This window comes from Hipposideros armiger, unplaced genomic scaffold, assembly GCF_001890085.2.
Source record: "Hipposideros armiger isolate ML-2016 unplaced genomic scaffold, ASM189008v1 scaffold_868, whole genome shotgun sequence".
Taxonomy (NCBI): Eukaryota; Metazoa; Chordata; class Mammalia; order Chiroptera; family Hipposideridae; genus Hipposideros; species Hipposideros armiger.
The window spans coordinates 355532-367978 of NW_017732218.1; the positions used below are offsets into that span (position 1 = coordinate 355532).

At 38.3% G+C, this 12447-nt stretch overlaps 1 protein-coding gene across 1 annotated transcript in view; it reads left to right on the forward strand.

The window, feature by feature from the left end:
• ARMC1 (armadillo repeat containing 1) overlaps positions 1-11284 on the forward strand; it is a 45650-nt gene extending 34366 nt beyond the window's left edge. The window contains exons 5-7 of the mRNA XM_019629828.1: positions 7544-7660; positions 7751-7825; positions 9169-11284. Coding sequence (XP_019485373.1) covers positions 7544-7660; positions 7751-7825; positions 9169-9360 — 384 coding nt within the window. The 3' untranslated portion in view covers positions 9361-11284. The remainder of the gene's footprint in view (positions 1-7543; positions 7661-7750; positions 7826-9168) is intronic.
• Positions 11285-12447: the final 1163 nt, after the last annotated feature.

A 12447-nucleotide genomic window follows, 5' to 3' on the forward strand; every position in this document is an offset into this window, starting at 1 on the left:
TAGTGGGCGTGAAATGGTATCTTACTGTGGGTTTGATTTGTATTTCCCTAATGACTGATGTTGAATATCTTTTCATGTGATTATTGGCCATTTTTTAGTGGTAGATTTAGGGTTTATTGCATATATCTTTATGACGGATTTTCTCTTTCGGAGAAATGTCTACTCCTTCTTGGTCCATTTTTAAATTGCTTATTATTTGTCTTTATTGTTGCATTCTATTAAAATCATGTATTACAATTCGTATATTGAACCAACCTTTTGTTTCTAGGATAAATTTCAGTTGGTCATGGTATATAATCTTTTTAATATGCTTCTGGATTCGGTTTGCTGGTGTTTCCTTGAGGCATTTTGCATCTATATTCATACAGGATATTAGTTTGTAGTTTTCCTGTGCTGTCTTTTTCTGGGTTTGGTATCAGGGTGATAACTAGCTTCATAAAATGAGTTGGGAAATGTCGGGTGAGTTTGTGAAGGATTTCTGTTAATTCTTTTAAACATTTGGTAAAATTCACTAGTGAAGTCATTTGGTCCCAGGCTTTTCTTTGTGGGAAATATTCTGATTAGTTCAATCTCTTTACTTGCTATAAGCCTAGTCACATTTTCTTTTCTTCTTGATCAGTTTTGGCAATTTTGTCTTTCTAGGAATTTGTTTATTTCATTGAGATTATCTAATGTGTTGGCATGCACTTTTTCATAGTATTTGCTTATAATCCTTTTGTTTCGGTAAGGTTGGTCATAATTACACCTCTTTTATTCCTGACTTTAGTAATTTGAGTCATCTTTTTTTTTTTCTTAGTCTAGCTAAAGGTTTATCAGTTTTAATCTTGAAAGAACCAGCTTTTGGTTTCTATTGAGTTTTCTAATTTTTTCCCCTGTTCTCTGTTTCTTTTTCCTCCCTGCTCTAATGTTTATTATTTCTTTACGGCTGCTTGCTTTGGGTTTAATTTGCTTTTCTTTTTTCTTGTTTCTTAAAATGGAAAGTTAGGTTATTGACTTGAGGTTTTCTTCTGTTTTAATGTAGTTATTATTATAGCTACATTAGTAAATTTCCCTGTAAACACTGTGTTCCCTGCAGCCCATAAGATTTAATATGTGATGTTTTCATTTCATTCATCTCAAAGTATTCTCTGATTTCTCTTGTGATCTCTTCTTTGACCCATTGGTTATTTGTTGTTTAATTTCTGTGTATTTGGAAATTTTCCAAATTTCCTTCTGTTACTGATTTCTAATTTCACTTCATGTGTTAGACAGCATTGTATGATTTCAACCCTTTTACATTTATTGAGGTTTGTTTCATGGTCTACTCCGGAGAATGTTCCATGTGCACTTAAGAATGTTGATACTGTTGAGTGGAGTGGTCAATAAAATGTCTACTAGGTTCAGTTGTTTAAGGCTTCCTTTTCCTCGCTGATCTCCCGTCTAGATGTTGTACCCACTTTTGAAATTCAGATATTGAAGCCTCTAACACTTTCAGTTTTATATGTCTGAAAGTGTCCTTATTTTGTTTTTCATTTTGAAAGGTATTTTTGATGGGTGTAGAATTCTAGGTACAGTTTTTTTCTTACCACACTATAAGATACTGTTCCATTATCTTTTCCCTTGTATTTCCCTTGTACTTGTTCTATTCAGAAGCCTATCAAATTCTTATATTTGTCCTTTTGTATGTAAGGTGTCTTATTTCTCTCTGCCTGCTTTTAATAGTTTCTCCTTTATCACTGCTTTTGATCAATTTGTTTGTGATGTGCCTTGGTATAATTTTCTTCAGGTTTATTTAGTTTCTTGGATCTCTGGGTTTATAGTTTGCAGCAAATTTGGGCAATTTTTTCCATTGTTTCTTCAAGTGCTTTTTCTGTTTTTCCCCTCAGTCTTTTCAGGGATTCCTGGTACATACATTCAACCATGTAGAGTCCCACAACTCACTGATATTCTGTGAATTTCCTTTTACATCTTTTTTCTCTGCTCTGTTTCATTTTGGATAGTTTGTATTGATGTATTCACTAAATTTTTCTTCTGCAGGTGTTTAATTTGCTATTAATCTCATTTGGTGTATTTTTCAGTATAGACATTGTTTTATTGTGTCTCTAGAAGTTTGATTTGGGTCTTTTCAATATCTCCTTAACATGTTTACATTTTCTCTACTTGAACATACAGAATATGGTAAGAATAACTGTTTAATGTCCTTGTCTACTAATTTAGTCATCTGTGTTATTTCTGAGTGTGTTTCTGTAGATTGATTTTTCTAATTATAGATTGTATTTTCTTGCTTCTTTGCATGCTTGGTATTTTTTGATTGGATGCCAGATGCTGCAAATTTTACATTATTGGACACGGCATATATTTGTATGCAAAGCCTTTAAATATTCTTGAGTTTGTTTTGGATCACAGTTACTTGCAAACAGTTGGATCTTTATGAGGCTTGCATTTAGGCTTTGTTAGGCAAAACCACATCATCCTTTAACCTTGGGGTGCTGCACTGCTGAGGCAATACTTCTGGGCTCTCTGTCCATGCCCCAGGTATGTCACAGTTCTTACACTTTTATAAATCCAAAGTTATATATTTTACATACTAGGGGTGGCAGCTGGTGGATTACCACTTATCTCTAGCTATCCCAGGCAGGTTACTTTGGATTATCCACAGCTTTTTCTAGTTGTGGTGTTGGGGTGCTTAGGCTTCAGGATTTGGGATTCAGTAAGTAAGTGTGGGGGAGGCTTTTCTTATGCATGTTATCCATAACACTGCCAAATAAGTTAACGATTTTTTTTAAACTGGGACCACCTGCTTTCTAAAAAGCAGGTTTTGGTAACTAAATTGATTGAATGGAAGATTTTTGGATAAAATATCACCAATATCATCTGTTTAATTTTTTTTTTTTAAGATTTTTTTATTGGGGAATTGGGAAAGGGGAACAGCCAAGTTGTTGTCCTTCAATCTTAGTTGTGGAGGGCACAGCTAGCTCAGCTCCAAGTCCAGTCACCATCCAGCCGCCTGTCGGCAGTTCATGGCAGCTCAGCTCAAGGTGCTGTGTTCAATTTTAGTTGTGGGAGGGCGTAGCCCACCATTGCATACAGGAGTTGAACTGGCAACCTTGTTGTTAGGAGCACTACTCTCACCAGCTGAGCTATCCTGCCACCTTTTGGCAGCTCAGCGGCAGCTCCGCTTGGGTACAGCTCACTGGCCCATGTGGGAATCAAACCGGTGACCCTGTTGCTCAGAGCTCACGCTCTTACCAACGGAGCCACTCAGCCAGACCCCCCAACTGTTTAATTTTAATGAATAAGAATAATGTGGTTATTTTTTAAAGCTATCCCAAACGAAATAATAAAACCTAGCAAACCACACACAAAAATATAGGTCAATGTAGCTTAAGAATATGATTGCCAAAACATAAAGTAAAATATTACCAAGCTAACTTGAGCACTGTACTATAATGTTAGTTAACATTTTTTGGTGGCATAGCCTGGCACCTACTATATGCCAGCCACCATTTAAGGTACCAGGGATACAACAATGACCAAAATAGGCAAAAGTTCTCATAAATCTTAACGTTTGACCTCAATAAGCTAATCCAGTTGGAGGAGAAAACAATAAGCCAAGTTGTATAATATATTACAAGTGGTAAGTCCTGTGGAGAGAAATAAAGGGAAGGTAGATAGCGACTAAATAGCAGGTGAGATAGTAGGGTTGCAGTTTTGAATAGGATGGTTCAGATAAACCTCCAGGAGAAACTGACATTTCAGCAAAGACTTAGAGGGAGTGAGCCAGTGGATATCTGTGAAAGAGTACATGTTCCCAAGAGAGGGAGCTGTAAGTGCGAAGGCTTGAAACATCAGCAGCTAAGAATATATCGAAGAGTAATAAAAAAGATGTGTCCTATCAGATCTTAAAATGTACTATTAAATTTCTTTAATTAAAACAATGTGTTCTTGACCAAAAAAGAAAGTCCTGAAGCAGACCCTAATATACCGGAGTGCCCAAACAATGTATACACATTTTAAGAGATGTTATCTATGTATTACTTTTCAAAGTTGAATTATGGTAGCAATATGTAGTATGACATTTGCTCAAAAGATGGCGTTAATCAAATGAATGCTAGTGTCATTCATTGTACAACATTACAATTTCAATAGTTTTTTTCCTTTCTTAAAATGTGTATACATTTTCTTTGGCACCCTCTGTGTATTAGAACTTATCCGGGCCGGCTGAGTGGCGCGTTGGTTGAGAGCTGGCTTGGGATTCCAGCTCTGTGCAGGAGGGCCCTGGTTCGGATCCCACATGAGGGCCAGTGACACTGCCCTCTCTACAGCTAAGATGGTGAACAACAGCTCAACCTGGAGCTGGGCTGCCGTGAGTTGCTGGTGATGGCGTGGGCTGCAGCCCCTGCTGCAGTGGGCTGCGTTAAGCTACCGTGTGTGGCCAGCAGCCAGTGTGAGCGGCGAGCCGCTGTGAGTGGCTGTCCAGTGGCCGGTGACCAATCTGCCTCGCCCGGGAAGAGCGCGATGATGATACCAACATGGGCCAGTGAACTGATGTCCTCCACAACTAGACTGAAGAACCAAGGAACAGCAACTTGTCTGCTCCCCTTCCCGGATTCCCTAGCACAGTTCCTCTCTCCCAATTCCCCAATAAAGTCTTTTAAAAAAAAGAACTTATCCTATGTTAAAGGATGCCCCAGACACTAGTGATAGGGAAAGCGATAGACTATTCAATAAATGGTGCCAGGAAACTGATAGTTTTGCAGGGATGGGAAGGGAAGGGGAGAGGACATCTTATCAGACACTAAAAATTCAAAGTGTACTGAAAAGTTAAATGTAAAAAAATAAAGCTATGAAATCAAAGAAACCTGAATGTTTAATTGATTTAAGGACTTCTTTAAGCATAAAGACAGTAGAAGAAATTACTTTAGGAAAGATCTCTAGTTTGACAATAAAGTTTTTGTTTTGTCAAATCTAATATTCTTAAAAGGTAAACAAGTTGGAAAATATTTGTAATGAATAATTGACATCAGGTTAAAAAATCAAAAGAAAATCTAATAGGAAAAAAAGTTCTCTAAAGAGATATAATTACCAATAAATAATATCAGCTTACACCTGTTACAATACTTTCAAGGGCCCTTGTGATGTGTTAACTCATTTCTCGTAACACTATAAGGTAGGTCTATTTATAGCCCCAGTTTACAGATCAGGAGACCGAAGCACACCATATTTAAATAGCTTCCCAGCGTCACACAATTACTAAGTGGAGGACGTGGGATTTGAACCTAAGCGGCAGAATCTCACTCTTAACTGTTGCTTTGGACAGCTACACTGGAAACGTGTTTACTCTTACTGGTCAAGAAAGCAGTGTATATTATTTTAGTGTACATATCAAGGCTTTTAGGGAGTTATTCCTGATTATGGATCCTCACAGGCCTTTTTCCCTTTGCTTTATTTGTTCAGCTGCAATCATGCTACAATGGAGTCTTTAGAAATTGGAGACCACAATGTTCTTTGAATTGATATTCTCAACACACACCCACACCCCCGACACCCCCTCCCAACCCCCCACTCTCTTTTCTTCTAATCCTTTCCAGTCAGTTAATCTTGACTCATCTACTTCCTTGCCCAACTTCCAATTATATCTACTTATGATTCTCTCAACCCAGTCTTGACCCTGCATCCCAATCAAGAGGGTATTCGTCCCTAGTGGATAATTCTTGATCCTATTTGCTCCGTGGGCGATCTCACGGTTACCTGGAAATTGCCTATCCCAAGAGATTAAATCTTGGAATTGAATTTTCCACCCCCCAGGTTTTGCCTTTTGCAAATGTGTTAATTTGTGTCAAAATGAAGTTGAATTTGCCTCTTGAATCTGGTTTCTCCCTATCACATATAGTAGGAATTTAGTGTCAGACTCTTTACTTACGATAAACTCGGCAAGTTGCTTAATTTTTCTGATTTTTGCTTTCCTCACATTTAAAATAAGGAATCCGATTAGACTAGTAGTCTAACTTTCATGTTGTATATGCTTTCACGTCTGCCTGGTGTAGAATATGTGGAAGAGAAAAACATGGACCTTTTGGGCACCCATCCCATAAAGGGGCTTTGCAGAACCCGGGACTCAGCCGAGCAGAGCCCAGAAACTGCACTAGATGAGACCCGTGGGTTGTGGGTTTGTGTGCTGCCACGTACTACTGCAGCCCAGATCCTTGCCTGAATAGCACCGAAATGCAGAAGTGAAAAAGTGGGTTAAATAGGAAGGTAAGCAAGGATGTGAGTTCTGAAGGATGCGGGGATGAGCTTGAAGACTGATTTTATTCAGTAGAAGAGAAGAATGAATCAGGTAATTTGAAGGCAGTGCTTCTTAGGGCGGGACCCAGAGACTTGGGGTAAATTGTAGATTCCTTTCCCCTCGGAGGTACCAAATTAGAACCTGGTCTTAGTACAGGAACAGGAAAATTGACATGGTGATTTGATGTGTGGGCTGGAGGTGGAGGGAGGAATGTGGGGAAACTAGTTCTTTTTAATCCATTTTCTCTTTGGATCTTGTGTTTGAGATGACCACTGGATATACAAGTGGATATATCTGTAGACAAATGAAAATAAAATCATTGGAGACACACATCTGTGCTACAGGCAGCGATGGCTCAAATGGCTCAAAATAGTCTACTGAGGGATGAAGTAGAAAGGAAATCTCTTAGTTTTAGGCCCTGGACCTTGGAGATAAGAAGAGACAGAGAAGGAATAGTCAGTGGTATAAGAAGACCAGGGCAGTATTAGGGGTCAAGGAGGCATTGACGGGTGTGTTACATTGTGTTGTCGGGAAAATGAGAACCAAGAGAAGATATTGATAACCCTTGAGAATGCCACAGTACCCACAGAGGATTCCTTTAATGAAGACTGCGGTGGTATTTGTAAATATCGAGTACTGTACTTTGAAAAATAGTGACTCAAACACTGAATGCTCACTGATTCTAATTTCTCTTTATTAGAATTTATTCCTAGAGATTTGTAAGCCACAGCAGGTGTCATTAAACCTTTCTATAAAGGGCCAGATAGTAAATATTTTAGGTTTTGCAGGGCATCTGGTCTGTTAATAACTACTAACTCTGCAGTAGCATGAAGCTAGTCTCAGACAGTATGTTGCCACATGGGTGTGGCTGTTACAGAAACAGCTGGTGGACCAGTTTCTCCACCCTTGATCTAGAAGAACCTCTGCTTTTCAGCATTTTTTCTGTATTACTCTTCCTTTCTTTTTGCTTTAAGATTCAAATTAACATTGACTAGCTTCTTATTAAAATTATTAAAACTGAATATTAGTAATGAAGCTTGAAAAAATCTAGCAGGAATTACTGTTCTGTTGATCTTATAAAATTTAATAAACTTGACTAAGCACTACCCTTTCCGTGCCCTCAAATATGAGATGGTAGAACTGAAATAGGGACATTTGCCCCGCATGGTGCTCCCCGCCCCCAAATAAAATGACTAGTTCAGTGTGGTTTGAGTTGATATGTTCCCTTTTTATTACTTTACTAATTTTAATAACAATTTCCTTTTACTTTTTCAGTCTCGGCGAAATCTATGTGAAGAGGCTTTGTTAAAAATTAAAGGTGTTATTAGCTTTACTTTTCAAATGGCTGTTCAAAGATGTGTGGTGCGAATCCGTTCAGATTTGAAAGCAGAGGTTAGTATTTTAAATGGCTCAATGTTGTTTAAGTTACAGGGAACAAGTCAGTGTTCAAAATTGTCTTTTTTTTTTTTTATCTTGGCCTAGGCTTTGGCATCAGCGATAGCATCAACCAAGGTTATGAAGGCTCAGCAAGTTGTGAAAAGTGAAAGTGGAGAAGAGGTAAAAGGTTTATTTAGTGTTCTCTATCCCTAACTCTGACTCTTGGTTATTCTTTATGGCTGGTGGATTGCCATTATTTCTAGATTAATTGTTGCCAAAGGAATGTTGTTGCATCAGATTATCTTAATATTTCTTGGTTAACAGTTAACTCTTAGAAATATAGAGATTTCTTGTGGATTTCAGTCCGTTTTTATATCTTATATATTTATGAATTTCAGACTCTGATCTTTTATTTCAGTGGCGCTATCTTATATTACATGGCAGTAAAGGATATGTGGCTTCCTTGCATTGGTCTTTAAATACTTTCTAACCTTAATTAGTTTCGCCAGTCCAAAAAATAGAAGTCCAGTCCCAGCATTGTGCAAGTATGTATAGTGAAGATCTTTGCACTTGATGCACTTTCCACTGGCCTTGTGATAGAGAAAACGAACTTAGGTGGCTTTAGTTCATTTGAGTTCCCATAGAAAGGAGGTTCAGGGGCCCTCCAGGGGCCCGCACAGTAGCCAGATACTTGCTTTTGTCGTGCTTATTTTTACATTTAAAAAATTTTATTTATTTATTTTTTTATTATTTTTTAAGATTTTTATTGGGGAATTGGGGGGATGGGAACAGTGCTGGGGAATTGGGGGAAGGGGAACAGACAAGTTGCTGTCGTTTTGTTCTTCAGTCTGGTTGTGGAGGACGTTGCTTCACTGGCCCAAGTTGGCACCATCATTGCGCTGTTCCCGGGCGAGGCAGATCAGTCGCCGGCTTCTGGATGGCCGCTCACTGCGGCTGCTGGCCGCTCACGCTGGCTGCTGGCTACATACGGTAGCCCATGGCAACCCACTGCCACAGGGGCTGCAGCCTACGCGGTCGCCGGCGACTCATGGCAGCCCAGCTCCAGGTTGAGCTGTTGTTCAGCATCTTAGCTGTAGAGGGCAGTGTCACTGGCCCTCATATGTGGGATCCGAACCAGGGCCCTCTGGCGTCCCAAGCCAGTTCTTAACCATCGCGCCACTCGGCCGGCCCTAAAAATTTATTTTTAATTACAGTTGACATACAGTAATAGTGTCAGGTGTACAACATAGTGATTCAACATTTATACACTTTACATTAATCCCTCCTGGACCCCCAGGAGAAAAGCATCAGTTTTCATGTGCAGTTCTGTCTTTCTGTGCTTACAAAGTGCTCACCAGTTGGGCCTATGTTCTTGTAAGAGGAATGTGTTCAAAGGAATACAGCCCCTGAAAGTGAATAATATGGTGATCAGAATAAGGAGTAAAGTTGACCTTGAACTTCTGATATACATCTGTCTATCAGTTAGGTCGCTTTTGTAACACTCTTCCCATGTTCTGTGTCAGATGCTGGTTCCATTCCAGGATACACCTGTGGAAGTAGAACAGAACACAGAGCTGCCCGACTACCTGCCTGAGGATGAGAGCCCCACCAAGGAGCAGGACAAAGCGGTGTCCCGGGTCGGCTCCCACCCAGAGGGTGGCGCTAGCTGGCTGAGCACAGCTGCAAACTTTTTATCCAGATCCTTTTACTGGTGACTTCAGTGTGGGGCTCAAAGACTGTGTGAACGAACAAGGGGCCAGTTTTCCATTGTGGTGGTGAACTGTCAAGTGCAATTTGCAATAAGTTATCATGAAAAGTTTTTAGATTACATGATTGCATATGCTGCATTTTACATTTTATTGGACATTTGCCCCACAAAGTGGTAAAAAGGACAGAGGCTACAGGTGGAGTTGCTTTGTTTATGAAGGTATTTTGGTTGTATGTTCCTTTGTGTAATTGCCTCAGTTTTTAAAAAACATGGGTCCACTGTTAAACCAAACATGTATGTGCAGCTTTACATTTTATTTTACATGAAGCACGTAATTAGGAAAAACAACTTTCTCCTCAAGCCTCAGGACCTATCTGAAGAGAAATTTTCTTTGTAGCTCAAGTTGTGCATGAATTACTGAACATTTTTCTCGCTTTTCTTCATGAGAGATACTTGCTTTGGTACTCTTCACCAAAAGTTGAAAACGTTTCTCATTACCCCCCTTTTGTGCCTTTTTTAATTTTGCCAACCATGATTATAGAAAGGACATTACTAATGACATTTTGTGAATTAAAATATATTAATTTGAATGTAGCAGTCCCTTAAAAATACAACTCTGCAAAAACTTTGCAGTCTTAGTTATTATCATTTTAATAAGATGAACCCAGAATCATTGAAGAAGAAGGAAACACATCTCTCAGCAAAGTGCTATTGAGACTGTTTGAATGGGACCAAATGTAGGTCCAGTGAAGTGCTGTTCCATTTGGTTTATATCAGCTCTTGCGAGTTCCATCCACTGTAATATTGGGAGCAACTATAAATGGTCTCTGGGCCTTACTTTGTGATCGACTACACGCTGTCCCCTGGTAGAAAAAAAATAAGTAATAAAGGACTGACAAACTTGAAAAAAGAAAACAAAAATTGGATGCCTATATGCCATAGTGCCATTTGGTAAAGTTTAACCGTAACACATGAATTGCTTGGCAGATAGATTCCTCTTCAGTAGGTGTTTCCTTGTATCACCTTTTATGAATTTATTATGAACTTACAGTCGGATTGAATGAAAAAAGACTCAAATTAGTGCTTATAAAGAAATAAAGCCAGCATTGGTCTACTTAATCTTGTTTCTCATGTCCAGCCAGAAAAAAAAGAACTTCAGTGAAGGTAAGATAAATAAATATAAATATATATACATATATATTTTTGGTAGATAAGAGCTCATTACATATATGTAATGCTTTATTGCATTTCTGGAATATTTGGCAACTAAAATTTTCCTTTTGGAAATCAACTAAATCCAGAAAAATTTTAATGCTAATACGATTAAAAACTAATAGGAAGAAATTGAAATTTTTTTCATCAACCTGTAGAGCTGCTGTTTTACTACTTGGAGAATGTGAAATGAAAGTTGGACCCTGGAAGATTTCCTTGCATTTTCATCACTTCTCTTTTAGAGAAAATTAAAAGCATCCAGTGTCTCTGGAGAAAAATTACTGTATAATACTTCACCAACAAGAATCTCGAGTTCACAAACATTGTGACCTGGAGGAAGGGGTATCGAGGGTAATGGGAATGATAGTTTCTCATATGTCTGGGCTCCGATTCGGGTGACACGCGCAACTGAAAACATAAGCTTTCAGGGCATGTATTTCTTTAAATGTGTAATACAACTTGCTTCCAGAACCAGACGTGTTGAAAAAAGAAAACAAAACCACCTCCTTTCTATAGCCATTAAAACAAAGTTTACTGTTCCGTTTTAACAAGCTTATATTTTATTTTGCATCGCCACACATCTGCTTATTTAAAAAACTACATCATTTTGGTAGCAGTGGTTCAATACAAGTAGGTACTACAGCTTGATGTTGTGTGTTCTGATTCTAAGTGTTCTTTTATTTCCAGGTCTAATAAAAGGTAACATAATTAAAATTGAATGGTTATTGCATTTTTATGGTATAAGCATTATTGATTATTCTTGAGCCTGTTTGTATCCACACTGCCTGGCACTTTCTAGCTCCCTGTAGGTGTGTTACCCAATCAATTCCCTTATCTCCTTCCCAGCATCACACCTTCCTTCCAGCTTTGGATCAGCTGCCCCTTTAACCCCTTGGGTACCAATTTACTTGAAAAAAATTTTGCATATGGAACAGATTTAATTTTTCAGTACTTGGAGCAATACATAAAAGCAGTAGGTTTTATGTAAAACTTCATTTCTAAAAAATCAGTGACATACATAGTATTGAGATGTCTTCAGGTAATTAGAATTGTAAAACAAAAATAAATAAAAGCAATTCAAAACTAAAACAAATAAATTCAAGGTATAACAAAGCAAATTACTAGTAGTTTTGAAGAGTATGGTATTTTTCAAAGCACATAGGTAAATGCAGCGGCACTTGGCATTGTTTGCACTGCCAGGTAGTCTCCTTCCTAATTTTGTTTATAACAAACACGGCACCTTTTTGTAGGACTTTGGTTGGATTCAGTTGATGGAATAGTCTCAGGAAAGTGTGCCCAGTATTTTGCCTGCAAACGAAAAGGTGTATCGCTATTTGAAGGACATCCACGACAATTTTAATTTGGCAGTGACACTTGCTCCAGTAATTGTACAGCAATAGCTAGATGAAAGCAAACAATGCCTATTTTGGTTGTGCAGTTGATTTTAGAATATAAGACGTGTGTTATAAAAGGCTATGTCTTATTAGATAAAAAAACATTTTCTTATACCCCTTTACACATTTTCTCATAACAGGGAAGCACGCTAGCATTTGATCCTGTTTATCAAAGCCTCGCATACCTTTATTACACTCAAGCACACACGCTGGTTTTATAATATTTTCGATATCGCCACCTGGCTTTTTTCTCTTTTTGCCAAAGTCACTTTCATTAAAACTTTCATTATCACTTTCATAAAATATATTTCTTATTCCTGACATTATGGGACAGTGTATTGCAAACAAGGTTCACCAAAATACTGTCATTGTTTTCTGTTGCAACTGATGAAAACTATTCTTTTTTTTTTTTTTTTTTTTAAATTTTTTTTGGGGGAACTGGGGGATGGGAAGAGCGCTGGAGAATTGGGGGAAGGGGAACAGACAAG